Source organism: Scophthalmus maximus, chromosome 5 (genome assembly GCF_022379125.1).
Source record: "Scophthalmus maximus strain ysfricsl-2021 chromosome 5, ASM2237912v1, whole genome shotgun sequence".
Taxonomy (NCBI): domain Eukaryota; kingdom Metazoa; phylum Chordata; class Actinopteri; order Pleuronectiformes; family Scophthalmidae; genus Scophthalmus; species Scophthalmus maximus.
Window position 1 is genome coordinate 10,780,458 of NC_061519.1, and position 17,935 is coordinate 10,798,392.

Consider the following 17,935-nt stretch of genomic DNA (forward strand, 5'->3'; position numbering starts at 1 on the left):
CGGTTCTTATTTACAGAGCAGGGAGCCAACCGTGTGCCGAGTGAGGGATTCCTCAACAAATTACAGCGATAAATTGATTTTGCAGCATCTGACGTCTGAAGTTTCTATAGGAATATTTTACAGAGGGGGTCTTTTGTTGGGGGGGGATTTATCAGCACAGTTATGTTGAGGGAAGAAGAGAAATTGCGCCCTCTAATGCACACCTTGCACATCAATTGAACATGGTATATGAAGCATGCAACCACCCAAATCCATTATATGTACTGGCTCTGTTTTATTTTGTCTTCCATGCTGCCTTATGCTTTCACGAAGAGCCGAAACCTAGATCTGTAGCTATGTAAAGTCGTGTAGGTTTGGTTTCAGATCATATCTACCCTGCCACACTTGTTAATTCACATAGTATGTCCATGTATGCATGTGATTGCACTCATTCATTGGTGATAATGGCAGCACTTAATTTCTCATTACTCAGGATGGCCGCTGTGGGCGTGATGCTTATCGGCGATTTATATACTGTATGTGCACATGCATACAGAAAAGTGTATACTTACATTTTCTGAGTAAAAAAAAACCTGAAATTGCCCATAGCATTCCTTGTGTGCTTACATACTGTACTGCAGCTCAACTGCTGTACTGGCCATGGCTGAGGACGGACGGCTGGTCTCCGCCATTGCTCTTGTCTTCTTGGCTGATGTGACACGATGGCGAAGAGCTTGAATTGTCTCAGCAGGGAGTGGAGATCAATGACATCTGCGAGTGAGAAATTATGGACACGAAACCTCCAAGCTTAGATTTGTGCTGTGTTCAATGGAAAATAATAAGCCAGTCCACTAGTTGCAACACACAGGCGTCTTGGACTCAGACTTTTGGAACCCACTGTATTTTGTTGAGTAAAATTCTCTTAAACAAGATTGAGCACGTTTTTTTTTTTTCAAATTTGTTTTTAATATGGAGATACTGAATGTACAGTTGACAACAAACAGACACAGACTTGTGATATACTGTATATAGTAACTAAAGGTTTTAGTAACTTTAGTAATTGAAAAGGTGTTACAGATAATACATTTGGACCAAACAACAATCATAATATTCACAAAGCTGACGGTCAGAGGTCACACAGGAGACCATGTCCTCACTGGGTTCATAAACAGTGCAGCTGTGCTTCTGGTTTGACAGGACAATACAGTGAAAAGTAAACCACAATGACACAAGCAAGTAGTTTATCTGAGTCACAGGATGGGGACGAAAGACTTAATATTCCCCACAGAAAAACATTCATATTGTTGACCTTGTTTTCTCTTGTAAGGCAAAATTTTGTTTTTGCCGATCTAATTTTCCCTTATATCAATTCTCTCTATAACTGAAGGAAAGAATCTTCTGAATATGAAACAGACCAAGCTTGTAGGATTTGCAAATAAATGTGTTTTTGGTTGGCTTGAGCCTCCTTTGGTGCCAATTAGATCAGATTTGGTACAACACTGAGTACCAAAATGATTACACAACGACATTAAATTATTGAAAACTTTTCTTTTAGTACTTTCTGATGACTCACTTATGTGCATCATAATTGTTCAAATGTCCTAAACCATCTGGACCTGGTGGTAAGTCCAAACTAATATTATATGTGAAATATTTGGCCCAGGTCTGGTATGAAACACTGATACAACAGGGATACTCTTTCTTCATATCCAAACATTGATTTGTTTTTAAATGTTAGAATGTGCTTCAAACTATTAAGAACTTGAGCCAGGCTAGTGGTTCTCAAACTTTTCCTGGCATGGCCTCCTTCAGAAGCCAAAACAGGTCAAAGCCCCTCACTCCAAATTCTTTTTATCAATCATTAAGAATTGCAGGGGAAGAAAGTAAAGGGTTTCAATTTGAATTTTAGTGAAATAAAGGTCAGCACGATAGCATCAGCAAACCCTTGTTTGTTTTTCCCCCTTCATAAATATTCAACTGAACTTCATAAATTATTGGTTATTATAGTTAACCCACCCTACCCCAACCCCTTCAGTGGCTATATACCCCCTGCCCTCCAGTTTGAGAACCACTCAGTTACTTCTAGAATATTTTTATCTTTATTTGTACAATAGCTGTCTCTTTCTTTAACACAAGACCAAGCTGATTGACTCACAACTTTCACATAGAAACATTTTACTCTGACTATCAAACAGACAGGCTACTTGAAATTTGTTAAGGAAGCAGTACTACGCAAAGTCCATACAGTTTCACCAAAACATAAACATTGATTGAAAACACCAAAACATCATCCAGCCAATCATGTTGACTTGAATTATTACCCTTCACTAGACTCTTCGCCAGCTTCTTCTGAAACTCTTGGATCCATCTGAGATCTTACAGGGGATTTTGCTGACTCATTCTCTCCCTGGAGTCCAGTTGGGTCATCATTTGGCTCATTACTGGTGTTAAGGAAGGCTTGGTACTGGTTCCAGAACCCTGCTGAGCTCCTGGTGGCAGGAATGTTCAAGGAGGTCATAGATGTGGAAGAAGGAAGTTGGTCAGCAGAGGAACGACTAGCCCGGGCTGGTGGACGCGATGTTTTGGTTCCTACACCATGGTGCTTCATGTGCCCCTGAGAATGAAAATTAAAATAATTCTAAGTGTCATGATCATCCTCCCCTCATAATATGGTAAGGGGTTAGGCAAGATATAACTTTCCAATATACCCAATATATTGAAGTGTAAAGTAAAATCTATGGCTAACTTAGTGCAACATTCAGAAAAAAGATGCATGCTTTAGTCATATGTTGCACATGAACTAATATATCAACAGAATTTCAAGGTTCCATGATGAAAATGCTCGCATAACTAAAGATCTAACATTGTTTCCTGAAAAAACTACTACAAAAATTAAACCAACATATCCATACATCTCACGAATAGAGTCTAATACCAGTCTTAATACCACACATTTTTCCAGTACCTTCAGTCCACTGCGACTGGCATACTCTTTCCCACACTCAGCACAGCTATAGGTTTTCTTCTCAGGACGAGACATCGGAGATGGCAGGGCTGGGGCAAGACTGATGGGAACAGAGGCATCCAGTGCTTCACTTGGAGCTAATACACTAATCTTAACACCTTCCACACGGTCTTCCCTCCGATACGAACCAAAATGAAAGCTCTGACGTGTCTCCCTCACAAAAGTGGCAGCTCTCTGTGATGCACCCCTCACTTCAGCACCAATAGTGTCTGCAATCTCCGAATTTGTCTTTTTGGGGTCCGCGTCAGACATTGTTGCTGGGTCTTGCTTTGGTGTTACTGGTAGAGGAGACTGGTCTTTGTCTTCTTCCATGGGTTCTGGTGATTCAGGCCTTGGGGATATTGAGACTGATTCCAAGGTTTTTGTTGCATTAACATTTGAAACATCTTGACTCAGGGAGGGGACAGATGGGCTACTGGGACAGGTATAAGCTAAGGGGGTAACATGGGAAGGTGTGCTTTGTAAGTTGTCCAAGTTTGAGCTGGAGTCAAGAAAGACATTAGAGGAGGTAGATGCTTCATTATCTCCACAGTCTCCGACCATAGTTTTGTGTGTTACTGTAGTTTTGGTAACAGTGGAAGAAATTAGTGAAGAGGTGGATTTAGGATGAACAACATCAGCAGTGACTTGTTCAACTTGTTTGTCTTCACTAACTGGGGAAGCTTGACCTGTTTGTTGGGAAGCTGGCAAGAGGGCACTGACGCCAAGGACAGGGGGGTCAACACTGTCTGGTGTTGGAGTTTGTGTTGTGGGATTCATGAAAGGGTCAGGGCTAAGGTCGGAGGGGGGGAGGAGGTCTTGGCTGCAGGAGGCAGACTTGCTAGGATTTTGCTGGGTAAAATCAGTGGATTTCATACTGCCAGAGACAGGGACTGGGCCAACTGCTGGAGCTTGAAATTGTGAACTTTGGGCTGGGCTATTACCGTGGCCAGTTAGAGGAGGTGTGTTACTGGAGGCAGTATTGGGATCAGTGGACTGGGGTTGCGATTGTGACAACGTTTTTGTATTAGATTCACCTAGCATCTCATGTGCAGAATCCTCTGTGCCGTCTGGGGGCAACTGACCTCCAAGGTGCATACGGATATGGTGCTGGAGCACTAGGGCATTAGTGAATTTACGCTGGCACAGTGGACAAGAGTTCTGGACACGTGCATTTGGTAGTCGGGCATGATGGGTGGCCAGATGTGACCGCAGGCTGCCTTTAGTAGAGAATGATCTTCCACATATCTTACATGGAAAAGGACGTTCTCCAAGGTGTGTTGCCTGATGCAAACGCAGTGCTCTGGGACAGCTCAGCACCCGTAGACAAACCCCACACTGATTGGTTGTCAGGTTAGCAGCTGGACCTGTGATGTTCAGTGATGGTAGCATGCCACCCACCATGGCACTTGCTCCATTGGTACTCATGCCTAAGGCAGCAACCATCTCCTGTGTGAGGTTTGAAACAGAAGTGGTGACGAGAGTAGAGGATGGTGGGGATGCCATGACATATGTAGTAGAAGTGTTGGCATTTGTGAAACGGCTGTTAGCTGAATTTGCAGAAGAGGTAGTGGTACTGCTAGATAACATCTCCAGCATGGATGTGGAAGTAGAAGATGTCCATGGAGAAGACGAACGGTGAGGAGCCTTCTCTAGCTTCTCCACAAGCCTCTGCAGCTTGGAGGTTTCTGATGTTGGAGTTGAGGAAGACAGGGAGGATGGAGTGGTGGAGTGTTGACCTGGGACTTTGGGAAAGGAAGAGAATGGGAAAGAGAGCTGAGAATGGCTGGAAGAGGGAAGTTGGAGGGAACCTTGAGTAGAGGGTAGTGGTGTGCGTAGCAAACTCAAGGCTGGATGGTTGTAGAGGGATGAGTGTGCAGCAGGGGTAGAGGAGGAAGTTGAGACGGATGGGAAAAGGAGTTTAGGCAGGTGGGCTAGCTGGGAGTATGCTGCAGAGGAAAGCATTGGGGCATGAGGAGGAGTGTTCTCATCAAAATGCTGCTGCTTGGCACCCTTGAGTAATCCTGTGATGGTGGAAGACGAAGACAAAGTAGGGTTCGAGAGGAGGGAGGTAGCCAGAGAAGAAATGGAGGCTGAAGAGGAGGAGGGTGAGTGGGATGAGCCAGAGGCGATAGAGGCTGCAGCGGCTACAGCTGCAGCCCTATTCAGCTGCAGGAGAGAGTGGGAAATCAATGCCAGATCAACAGTAGGGGGCAGGGGTAGGGTGGAAGGGGTTGATCCCCCGGAGGCGCCTAGAGAAAAGCTAGTACTGGTGCCACTGACCTCCAAATTATCTCCACATGTTTCATCCTCAGGCCTGCTTTTTCGCTTCTTCTGGATCATATTCATGCCACTACTACTGCTACCACTGCTCATGGTCTGTCCCATATCTGATCCCCCAGTACCCCCTAATGCTACCCCAAACAAAGACGGTGGCAGGAGTGAAAGTGAGAGCTCTGGGTTTTGCTCTCGATGACGTAGGAAGTGTACCTTGAGGTTGCCTCGTGTGGTGAAGCGACTGAGGCACACTGGACACTGGTAGGGTCGTTCGCCTGTGTGTGAGCGTAAATGTATCTGCAGGGCAGAGTCACTGCTGAACATTTTTCCACAAAAGCGACAGGCATGCTGGAGTCGGGCCATTGTGTTGGAGCTGGGTAAAGGCGATGAGTCTCCTCCTCCAGAACCAGACTGCAGACCATGTTGGGAGTTTGGGACAATAGAAACTGATGTGGGAAGGGATGAGTTTAGGAAGGACAGGCCACTATGTCCACTCATTGAAGTGGTATTTGTAGATTTCTCATGAAGATAGCGATTGGGCAGAGTTAAAGACAGGGCTAATGGATAAGTGGAGGAAGCCATGGAGATGGCAGCAGAGGAAGATGTTTGGGGTACAGAGGCTTGTGAGCTTATCCCCAGATAACTATGAACCCCCGAAGTCCCTCCTGTTCCTTCCATCTGTGGCTTATGGGGCTGCAGGATTTGAGATGAGGAGCTGCTTGGTTTTGTGGGTTTGTTGGCTGCCTGAGAGGGAAGTAGGGAGGAGAAACACGCCAGGAGAGGGGCTACTGAAGTGGAAGGCTGAGATGGAGTCGGCTGGGTAGTTGGGCTGGCTGCACTTTTGCTGCCTTCCAAACAGAGCTGAGGCAAATGAGGGAGAAGATGCTGTGAGGGTGTGTCTATGGTATAGGAGGCTCCACCAAGTCGTAGTACCTGTCTACAGATTTCCTCTGTTATTTGCATCTGATGGATCTGCCTTTGCTGTAGCACACGCAGCTCCTCCAGTATCAGGGCAATGCTTAGCTGGGCCCTAGACGGTGCAGCTGAGGCAGATGTCACTCCTGGACTGGGACTGGGAGTAACAGGACTTGGGGGGCCATCGGGCACACGACTGGGGCTTCCAGGATGTGGTGGAGGACATAGAGAGGCAGAAGATGATGAGGAAGAAGAAGAGTTGGTAGTGGTGGCTGACAGTCCCAACTTGGGAGAGGCCATTTGTGCACTTCGGGAAGAGTGGCCAACGAAACTTGCAGAAGACGTAGAACTGCAACCAGATAGTTGAAGCACAGGTGGATGTTGAGTTTGAGAAGAGAGAGAAGAGTTGGGGAAGTCAGGTGAGAGGGGGCGCTGTGGGTCTGTGGGGGGTTGGTGGGAGGGCTGGCTCGGTGAACAAGATAATGGTGGACTCTCAGTGGGTAAAGAGGGGGGCTGGGACCCCTTGAGAGATGAACGGAGAGTAAGGAGCAGCTGGGAGCTTTGAGCAGAAGAAGATGGAGAATAGAGGGGAGAATCCGGGCCAATTGGAAAGGACTGCGACTTCACAGCCAAGTGGTCATCTAGAGGAATTGAAAGGAGAAAATCGAAATGTAATTTCATCATCATTTATGACGGCAAAAAGCAAGGTTACCATAATGGTTACATTCTTTTTGTGGGATAGTTTTAATCAGTAATTTTACATAATAACCGGCACTTATCCTGATAACCAAAATTCTGTCTTTTTCTAGCAAACGGAAGCATTCAGGTATTTAAGAGGTGACTTTTAACTTTTTGGTTCAATTCCCAACACTTTATCATTGACCACAGCTTTCTTTTCCTCTTTGTCCTGTCTGTCCTCATCAACTGCAGCCTCCTCACCAGTGTTGCCACACACACACACACACACACACACACACACACACACACACACACAGCGAGAGAGACACACACACACACACGTGATTCATGAATGCACGCATGCTTGCACACACACAGACACAGATTCCACTAGTCTGCAAAAGTACACTGCTTAACCATACATGAGCCTACCTTGTTTCCAGGGCAACATGCACAAGACAATGGACTTTACCTCACCCCCTCACCCCCACCCCATCCAAATAAAAAAGAAACCACATTCACACACTAAGACACTTTTCCATCCTCGCCTCCCTCTTTTTTTTCTCCCTCCATTCAATCTGTCTTTCTTTCATCTCCTTAAGAGCCCATCCCCCAGTCACCCAATGGGGGCTAAACGTTAAGTCCTGGTTGGATACTGGACACTGTACTGGGTGCCTGATTGGCTGGCAGACTTGACCTGGCACACACTGGGGTCACATTCCTGATATGGTTTAGGGACAGGCAGAGGAAGAGAGGTGTCGTATAAAGAAAACAAACAGCCCTGCAGACAGACACGATGACTCAGACATTACCAACTTAACTCTGAAAAGCATTGAGGGACAGATGCGAAAGCACATACACACAGCCTACCTGTCAATTTGCACGAATCAGCCACAAAAAGCGAAGCACTTCGAATGCACAAGGTTGCACATGCACACGCAAACCTCACAGTTGTTTGCTTGAAAGCTACAGTTTTATGACACACACTATGGGCCCGAGTCCTGTAACTGGAGTGAACAGACAGACACAAATACACACACAGTCACATACACACTTCTTCTCGGCTATGTTCATGCTTCAGTACCCAGCAACAAAGCTGAAAGGGGACAATGGGGTCTAATGCTATTGCAGTAAGAACACCTTATTCAGTGTCTCCAAGTTTCCTTTTCCTTGACCTTCCCACACTCATCCCTTAACTTCTACCAAAATATTCACTGTATGTTCATTTTTCACAGATAATTCTCTATCCGTTTACTGTATAACCTTGTATTTTGGGTGGTCTGTTTCTTAGAAAGACATTGGCAGTGAGGAGGAGAGAAAAGACACGGGTTTTACAGGGCAAAGAAAGCAGCTAATAGCTGCAACCACGGAGCAGAAATTAAAGACTCTGTAGGCCAGTAATTCCAACCAACCTTAGTTTTTAAAACATGCATGAATAAATAGCCAAACTCTCAAATACAAAATCTACTGAACTGTTTACTAAATCTGGAATAGTTTCTAAATGATGATTAAAGTTAAATAATTGTGTCTTAATCAAAACATATAAAAAATGTTAACAACCCTGAAATTAACATTTCTGTTCAAATTCCAAATTCGCCGCTTCCCATTTACAATACAATGCCAAAGGTTAAAGCATCTGTTAGACACTAACACTATGAATTGTTAACTGTCACAATCTCTGCATATTGACAGTGACTTCTATGAGGTCTAAACCTCCCATCGAATGAGAGTCACATCCTACTGAACAACCAGTATTCTTTTGACATATAGTCTATTTCTCACCATGCTCAAGTATCCGACAGGCACCGAGGGTCAGGCTCATAAGCTGCTGGGGTCGTTTCTGTTTCCGACGTGACATGCTTCTGCAGGATGGGACTGACGCAGGGGCGCATTGGCCAACACACAAGTTTTATTCTGTCTCCCTGCACACTGAAAAAAGTAGGTACCTAAATTACTTCAAGGGAGAAAAAAAAAAAAGTATCATCTCCAGAAATGTGGAACTGGATGCTCCAGGTGGATTAGTCTGAATTGAAGCGGGTCCATGTTGGTGGCATTGTGGTGCAGAGAAAAGAAAAAACCAAAGAGGCATGTGTGACAGTTTCTCTCAACAAGTTTCCCTTTTCTCAAAACTCACCGTTGGCCCTCCTTCTCTTCTTTACACACACACACACACACACACACACACACACACAGCTCACTTGTTCACCCACTACTTTGCATTCAAATGGCGAGTGAACACCCCTTCTTTTGAGCCAAGAGTCCACTGCCTCTCTTTAGTAAACCTTCACACACGGACGCTCAAGTTCATAATAGCCATTGCCTATGGGTCCCCCGATTACTGATATGAATTTACACAAACCTAAAACCTCTCACTGGCGTGTATCTTTCTGTGCGAAACGGGGGGGGGGAAACAGTGCGCACTGATGGGCGCAAAATGCAAGGCTCAGCTTAAATGAATTATGTTAAGACAAACCAAACCATACTACCCTATGTCACAGGGCACCTCCTCGCGCGCGCACACACACCTTTTCAAATATGTTAATGTGTGTGCGCGCGCGCGCGTGTGTGTGTGTGTGTGTGATTCCCAATGCTCCCGCCGCCTGTAGAACAGGCCTCTGTGTGTGAGCTCAGTAAACAGTGCGGCCGAAATGGGGCGGAATGTGCAACAATGGCGTTGAGGCAGCACAGCTGAGTGAACATCACCCTCTCGAGTCTCTCCAACACATAAGGCCACTGACTGGAGGCACAATGCTCCCTCTTTCACCGCTCACCACGTGGAGAGAGACGTATGGTGCAAGAAAGACACAGTCGGAGTGAGGGGAAATATCATTTTTTTTCCACCCTGGCCCTGTGACACCCCTCCGACCCCCGGGGCTTGAACGGAATAATAAAAAAACGCGCCCGGTGTGAGATGAAGGTCTGAGCGGTACAAAACCAAGTCTCCAATGCAGACGTTGAAATATCTGAATTATAAAAAAAACTAAAAAAAACTGACCCTCCTTTGTTGGACAATTCATTGGATACAACGGAGTTTAACAGTCAAACCCCTGTGGTGGGAACATGCGGACACTTATCTGAGCTGTGATTTTCCGAACAATGTCAAAGGATTAAAAAGAAAATCATTAGGTCATAAACATGCGCGTCGTTGCGTAACCGAGCTTATTTTCGTCAACGAGACAGAAGTGAGAACTCGAATAGTTCTCAAATAGTCCAACACGAGAATATGGTCGCTTGAAATACGTTTGCTTTTTTTTTTTTTACAAAACAACATTTCTTTTGTGCGAACAACGCATCCGTATGTTTCGTGCCTTCGTGCCGATGTGATCGCACGAAGACGTCGGCCGGACGCTTGTTACCGCCGACGTTTGGAGACGAGCGCAAAAGAAATACGGCGGTGGGATGCGCGCCCCCGCTACTGTACGGCGACCTGTTGCACGCCACGCGCGCTCCCACATCATAACAAGTTATGATTCATAAAATATGATGACTTTCTCCGAAAGAAAAAAAAAAACCCCACAGTCCCGGATGTGCATTTCCCACGCAGGCCGCTCGTCGCCGACGCGACCTCTCCAAATATAACACAAAATGAACTTACCATGTTTTGAAAACGATGATTTTTTGGTCGCGGTAGCCTATCGTGTACTGACAAGGGGGGGTGGGGTGGGGGAGGAAGGGGAAGAAGAGCTGAGGAGCTTATGCTGGGAGAGATCGGCTCCGTCTCTCAGCCGGGACACTGGCGCAGCATTTCCCAATTGACTCCCAGGGATGCGCAGTCGGACAGACGCATTTTTTTTTTCTTTCAATTATTTATCTCCGTCGCAAAACGCGTTTCTTTCTCTTTTGACAAAGGGTGATTATTGCTGCTGAGTGTATGTACTCAGCGGCGGCGGCGGCGGCGGCAGCAGGGGCGGTGCGGACACAGCTGTAGTCTAGTCGCTTTACAGGGGGAGGATTATTTTCCTTGGCCGTGCGCGCTGCTCTTCCTCATCTCTTTGTATTTGTCGGGGCCTGCTCCTGCTCCTGTCCGGCCTGTCTGCGCTCTCTGCGGCACTGTCTGTCTGTCTGTCTGTCTGTATGTCTGGTGAGCTGTCTGTCTCCCTGTCGGTTATAATTAATGGCCCTCGCCGCCAGACGGTCCTCCGGGAAACAGTGGCCACAGTTACCTCCACACGGGCTCTCAGTGTGCACCTCACACGGGAGCGCAGGCCCGGGGACACGCACCTCTGACGCAGGGCTGGTTCAGTCTGGTGGGGACTTTGAGACTTGCACAGGTGTGGGGTCCTTGTGGTCCCCTGAACTGGTGCAACGAAATGAACACATTTCAATACATTTTTGAAAAGTGTGAAATCTTATATAGTGGTTTTCACACAAAAATGCAGGTAGACTGACAATGTGTAGAAATGAATGCGGCTGACGGTAGTTCTGCACGTTTGCTGCCTTGCTGGCTGCAGCATTCCTCTTGAATGTTGAGACATTCAAGAGGAATGCTTGATGAAAAGACATCAAGCCCTCCCACAGTATCAAATTACTTTACAGCACAAATTATCCCCCTTTATTCTGTCCCTTCATTCCCCTAACGGCCACAGTAGTTGACAGGTTACCAACGGCGATGGTGGCATGTTACTGTTAACCGAAGACACTTTAACTTCAACAAAGAATCCACCTCTTGTTCTGAAGAGCAGCTGAACTGCGTGATGGGGCTTCTGAAAAGCACCAACAGCCTGTTGCAGAGTGTTAAATAATTTTGTGGTGGGTAGAAGGTCAACAACAGCTTCACAGCAGACCGCTTAATGTACCCCATAGTGATGGTGCCGTGGCAGGACAAACAGTCTGGTTTGTGAGCATCTTGGCCGCTTTCCCAGCTCGGCATTATATCTTGTATCGTCATGATGATCTTGACGGGGCGTTGTGCCGTGTCAACTCACAGCCATGTCTCCTGGTCCTGGCACACTGTGGCTGGCAAATGCTGGGGCTTATGTCTTAGATTAGAAGGGCCACTAGGGGTCTCTCTGAGACAAATCTTTAGAGGCATGTTGCATGACTTTGAAAAGTGCCAGATCATTTTAAGAATAGCAGGAGGATTACACAGTTGAATCAAGACCCCTCTGAAAGGGTTTCAACAATAACTGAATATTCTAATCTTCAAAAAGTTAGTTAGGTAGACCAAAAAAACTGTCAACTGACAGTTTATTGTCTGTAAATTAATTTCCTACCAGTTTGACCTCTTACTGTACTGCTGAAGGTTCTTGAGCCTATGACTCTAACATAACCTTGTGATACTGTACGCCCGCGTGAGGGAAAAAAATCTAATTTAAATCTTCTCATGTTGGAGCAAACCTTTGTTGGACATTGTTAAATTCAATGGCTTAGAAATGTACAATCAGTTGAATCCCCAGGTTATTAGAAGTCAACCAGTGCTCATATGTGTAACAGTACGTCCCCCCAAAACATAAAAGTCAGGAAAGGCATGTGATTTTCACCCCGTTCCTTACATCATGATGTCATGTAACGTGTTTATAGGTTATGTCAGAGGGATTTAAGTGGTGTACAAATAGCATGCTCTAAATAAAACATGGCCCAAGAACAAATGCTCATTTTCGAGCTGTGGACCTTAATGCAAAACATTTTTGATTTGAAGTTACCTTATAATTTTCCCCATGACCCCCCCTTCCCCTGTCAGTGTCATGTGACCTCTGAAAGTCCAATGCCATGGCTGCAGCAAACAGTTGGGGGGAGGTGAATCTGCTGGGATTAGCCTACACGGTCAACCACCTGACAACACCAGCTCACCGATGGCCACAGTCTGCAAACACCAGGGCACCAACAGGTAACAAATCCCGCTTCTTCTTTTTTTAAAAAAAAGTTGTTCTTATTTAGAGATGACCATGAGATTGAATTCAGATGGACACGAAACGAGTTGGCGTTGAACATGTAAAATCAGAGCACATGCGGAGGAAATTAGGCCAAGAAGCTGTCAAGGATGATCTTCTGATCCCATCACCGCAGCAGCTTGGGTCTGAGTCAAGTTAACACTTACCCAGGGTCAGTGTCACAACCTCCTTCACACCTACTGTGTTAACCAGTAAGTTGTCGCTTTCTTTGCTTAACAATCACCACATTGTATATTATTGTTTGCCCAGTAAATTATATGGTTGATTTGAATGAAATCGTCTCACTTAACTATATGGTTTAGTTACCTGTATGTGTTGAACAGGTCCTGATTTAACGTTAAGGCATTTGTCGTGTCAGACAATACAACCATACTGGTGACTGGATCATGAGGTTTTCCCAATAATAGTGGTCACATTGTTAAGTACTCTATTCATAGAGCACAGCAGGAAAAAGCCCAGTAGACGGGATTACTGGTCTGAGGGAAACAAGCACTTCCCACCAGCTCAACACTAGTGTTTTATACGCTGTCTGGGCATTAGTGCTTCTTACATGTAAGAGCACCGCATGTGTAGGACTCAATAATGTAACAACTTCTCAATAATGTCATAAAATGCGTTAACCAACAAAGCAATAATCTTCCTAATCTCTGTAATAATACTCAATACATAATAAGGATGTATTGTAAGAAATAAAGTATTATATGGAGATAGGAGAAAGGAGAAAATACTAGATTTTTGGGGTTGTTCTTCATCTTTGATATTATTTCACAAAATCATAGCTTTGGGTATTTGATGATTATGTCTAATCTAAAAAGACACTTCATCTCCAAAACATTAACACAATATCGGTGGCATGCTACTACAAATTAGCCTTTGGCTAACCCAGTAATGTAATAACCTCCCATTAATGTACTTATTTATTACATTATTGGTACAGAGATTATACTATTATTGGTTTACATTTTATTACTGTATTGGGAAGTCATGACATTATCAGGTAATTATTACATTATTGGGTTCTACACTATGTAACGTGTATTGCATGGATCACAACAGGAAGTTTTGCATATTAATGAAATGTAATCTGTGTGTTCTCTCCTCTGTATTAATACACAGGTAAGTTAGTAGCTTCGTGTGACTCGGACACAAACACACATCAGGGTCCTTTCTTCCACTTAAGATGGGGTCCCTGGAGGAAGAGCTGACGTGCTCCGTGTGCCGAGACATCTTCAGCCAATCCCTCCCGCTGCCCTGCGGTCACAGCTTTTGCCCCGCCTGCATCCGTGAGGCCTGGGGCACTCTGGGTGAGGGCAAAGTTCGCTTTGTCTGTCCCCAGTGCCAGGAGGAGCATGGTGAAGTATTGTGTGACTGCTGCCCCCCTGAGGCAGAGGAAGGGCAGCCAGCATTGGCTGTCAAGACCTGCCTGAAGTGTGAGGTGTCGTTGTGTGCCGAACACCTCCAGCCCCATCTGGAAAGACCGGCATATAGCACCCATTTGCTGGTGGATCCACTGGGTGACCTCTCCCAGCGAAGGTGCCCGACGCACACAGAGATATTCCGCTACTACTGTGCAGATGAGCGGGTGTATGTGTGCGGCGACTGTCTGCTGGAGGGAGGCCATGTTCAGCACAAAGTGAAAGCACTGAGACAAGTGGAAGATGACCTGAAGGTGAGCTGGAAGAGCACAAATGTGTGTTTCCTTTGTTTGTATGTGCATCAGTGTTCGTTTGCTGACTCGCTGAATGTGTGACTCCGCAGGTCATTCTGCAGACGCTGCTCACAAAAGCAGAGGAAAAATTGAAAGATGGAGAGCGAATGCTCAAGGAGCGTGAGAATGTTGATTCCACTATGGCCGTGAGTAAAAATATTTAAACCGAGCAAAGATAATGTAACATACTGACTCAATCAGGAGGTGTTCTGTACACAATGTACTCCCCAAGTCATGACCCACAGGGAATCCCAACTTTAAATCCTTTCCATGTATAACCCTCTGTCTGCCCTCGCTCTGCCGATGGTCTACCTATGTTTCATTCACCGATCTGGCGCCAAACTCCAGTCCCTCACTATTGGTTGCAGGACTCTCAGAAAAAGGATGAAACGCAGGTGGAGCGGCTGGGCTCAGACCTGCAGCTGCAGGTGACGAAGCTGGTGGTGGCCCTGAGAGAGATCACCAAGAAGGAGAGACAGCAGGTCATTGAGCGTGTGCACCAGGACTGCTCCAGGGTGAGGGACGACATGAGCCAGACGCTGAGCATCCAGCACTACCTGATCTCACTGCTGGCAGAGCCGGACCCCTTTCTGCTCATCTGGGTAAGACTGGGTGCTGAGCAGACTCTCTTGTCCCTTGCTGGGAATGCAAACCAACACTTTGGTTTATGACCAAATACCAAAAAGAAAGCTTTAAAAGCTACAGAATGCAGTTGAACTATGAGCACGTGTGGCACAATCGTTACTATTCAGCAGCTTATTCACAGGGACATTTGTAATCCTTTCTGCAAATGAAGTGTTTCGCGTCATACTTTTCTCAGCTGTCCTTGACTCTTTTTCTTTCCTCAGGCTTTTCAATCAGATGACACAAAGTAAGTTCAGAACAAATCGGTGATGTTGCATTACTAGATGTCCTTCAGTGTTGATGTGTTTGTCAATATTTTTTACATGTTATGTACCAAAATGTGTTTGTGCTGGAGGTAGAAAGACAGCAAGAAATGGCGAAAGAAAAAGTTGACGCATGCATTTATTAAGATACACAAGCCTTGAATCTATATGTGCTCATCCCTTAGAATTGCCTATTTTCCTACTGGATGTGAATGTGTTATGTTCTCATATTGCAGGTTACTTGCTGACCTGAACAGCCCACTCTTTATCCCCGATGTTGTCAGTCTGGACAAGAAGCATATCTTGGAGGACATAGAGAGCAAATATCGCGAGTTCATCACCTCCACCCTCCGCTGCCTCAGTGAACTCAAGAGGGAGCTCTGTGAGTAGCAGAGGGGCGACACACACACCCTCACTATTTATTTCAATTAATTAAAGGAGCCGTTTGATGTTTTCGGGGTGGTGTTCTTATCCATTTTCTTTTTGAGAGTTAGATGAGAGGTTTGATATCATTCTCATATAGGCTGTCATATCACTGATTCAGTATGAAGCAGATTAGCATATTACAGATTTTCATCATGTAGAAAGAGTACATGGATGGTTGCATTTCATGGGCATCAACTGGACATCTTTCCCGGTTCTTGAATAGTAAAGAAAGCTTTGTTGTCTGTTTTGCGCAACAGTCAGTCAACCAGCAGAAATGAGAAGAAATAATAAAATTCAGGCAACTAAACATTAAAAATATTGTTTTATTTCCTTCCCGTACAGTAACCAGTCCTTTGAGTCTGGACACAAACACTGCCCATCCTCTCTTGATCATTGCGGATGACCTTCGCTCAGTGACGCGGGTTAAGAGCCGCCAGACGTGCCCCGCTCACCCCGAGCGGTTCGACCACTGGCCACAGGTTCTCACTGTCCAGACCTTCTCTTCTGGGACTCACTACTGGGAGCTGGAGGCCGAGGGATTCTGGGATATTGGTGTCTGCTACAGAAGTATTGGACGGAAGGGGAAAGATGGCAACGCCTTTGGGAACAACAAGGTGTGTGTGCCCTCGAGTTGTGTTATTTGATAGCACTTGAACTTGTAAGGGTGCTATATATTATTCTTTAGCCATAGATTTATTTTCTTTTGTTAAAAAAAAAAGAAGACTTAATGGAAGCATCTAATGGCACTGGTATTTATAGCAATACTACATTTTTCTTGCTGGCATCACTCAGAGTTTGTTTAGTCTGGTTTCAGTGAAAAGGCTGTTTTGAAATTAGCACTAAGTAGATTTGAGGCCAAATGAACTTGATCAAAATGCCTCTGTTGCATTCCCAGGTATCATGGAGCCTGACGCAGCAGCACGACAGGAAGCTGGCTGCCTGGCACAACCGCAGAAAGACCCGCCTAACCCACCAGATGACCGGCAACCGAGTTGCTGTAGCTCTAGACTATGGCGCAGGAACCATCAGCTTCTCCGAGGTGGGACCGTCCAGCCATCTGACCAACCTCCACACCTTCTCCGCATCTTTCACTCAGCCGGTGTGCTTGGGCTTCGGCCTCTACAAAGCTGAGCTCAACAGCCGCATCTCTATTGTCAAAGTCTGAGACACAGCAAAGGCAAAAGAAGGTCCGAGAGTATAACTGTGTGACAACTGTGCTGGTTTGACTCAAACACACTCCAAGACAATTCAGTGTTGATATATTTCCCACGAACCACACAACTCTTTGCAGGAGCTTTTGCCAACTGGAACCTTAATAGCCGAGCTCATCTTCCAAAAGCACATCAATCAAAACTGTGATCAGGTGATACTCTCATGTCAATAATTTCTGACACAGAAGAGTGAGAATAGCGCTCGAAGGGAGATCAAATTAAGACTCATTTGAAAAAGGACAGAAATAGATTTTCATATCGAGACTACAATATTATTATGTGCTTTTCATTTCACAGTGATATAAAAAATGCAAGTAACTGGCTACTAAAAATACTGCCAGTTTTAGAAACACCTAAATCTGATGCAATCTAATACAACAGCTGTTTAATAAACCCTACGTCCATGAAGGCTATACTGTTTAGAGAGGTTTTGATTCATCTCTGTGTTCACTATGAAGGTTCTACTTTATGGTGCTTTTGAACTGTAATGCATCAAGAGGCGTTTCTAATATTTAGTTAACCCTCCTTGATATAAACAGGGACAAATTGACAAGTACATTTTGCCTGATGCCGTGTTTCTGGAGCAGTGCACGGGGCCGATACCTCTGTTTGACTGAAGATTCAATATGGTTTGATTCACATTGATTGTTGAATTTATGTCTAGCTGTGCCTATACCTTCTTCACCAGCCTGGTGAAGAAGGTATAGGCACAGCCTTATATCTGCTATAGTGTCTAATTAAAGTAGTTACACATCTACAGAGCACTGGAGCTGCGAGCGTTTTCATTCACACAAAGGTGCACAGGCAACCTTGGCGTGAAGCCACAAAGGAAGTAACTCCTGATTGGATTGGATATTACAGAAAAAAGGGAAAACAACTGCCAGTCGCCCGCTAACTGCACTCTTTAAAGCATCTCAGATACCCAATTATCATCCTATTTCCTTCATTTCACTGTAAAG

The 17,935-nt window shown here is 45.3% G+C and overlaps 2 protein-coding genes across 5 annotated transcripts; one reads left to right on the top strand and one right to left on the bottom strand.

The window, feature by feature from the left end:
• Positions 1-943: 943 nt before the first annotated feature.
• sall2 (spalt-like transcription factor 2) lies at positions 944-10,977 on the bottom strand. 3 transcript variants are annotated; one of them, XM_047332111.1, is made up of 4 exons: positions 10,449-10,977; positions 8,636-8,782; positions 2,945-6,816; positions 944-2,593 (listed from the first exon to the last, which is right to left on the bottom strand). In XM_047332111.1, the coding sequence occupies exons 2-4, from the start codon at positions 8,709-8,711 to the stop codon at positions 2,297-2,299; spliced, it is 4,245 nt and encodes a 1,414-aa protein (XP_047188067.1). In that variant the 5' UTR covers positions 8,712-8,782; positions 10,449-10,977; the 3' UTR covers positions 944-2,296. The 3 variants fall into 3 exon arrangements, with proteins under 3 accessions (XP_047188067.1, XP_047188068.1, XP_035489316.2); XM_047332112.1 differs by lacking the exon at positions 8,636-8,782; XM_035633423.2 differs by lacking the exon at positions 10,449-10,977 and having other exon boundaries at positions 8,636-10,349.
• A 208-nt stretch (positions 10,978-11,185) lies between these two features.
• On the top strand, positions 11,186-17,849 carry trim110 (tripartite motif containing 110). 2 transcript variants are annotated; one of them, XM_035633426.2, is made up of 8 exons: positions 11,186-12,935; positions 13,861-14,413; positions 14,503-14,598; positions 14,821-15,054; positions 15,301-15,323; positions 15,576-15,721; positions 16,108-16,379; positions 16,661-17,849. In XM_035633426.2, exons 2-8 carry the CDS (start codon positions 13,925-13,927, stop codon positions 16,928-16,930), a joined length of 1,530 nt encoding a protein of 509 aa, XP_035489319.1. In that variant the 5' UTR covers positions 11,186-12,935; positions 13,861-13,924; the 3' UTR covers positions 16,931-17,849. The 2 variants fall into 2 exon arrangements, with proteins under 2 accessions (XP_035489319.1, XP_035489318.1); XM_035633425.2 differs by having other exon boundaries at positions 11,186-12,680.
• Positions 17,850-17,935: the final 86 nt, after the last annotated feature.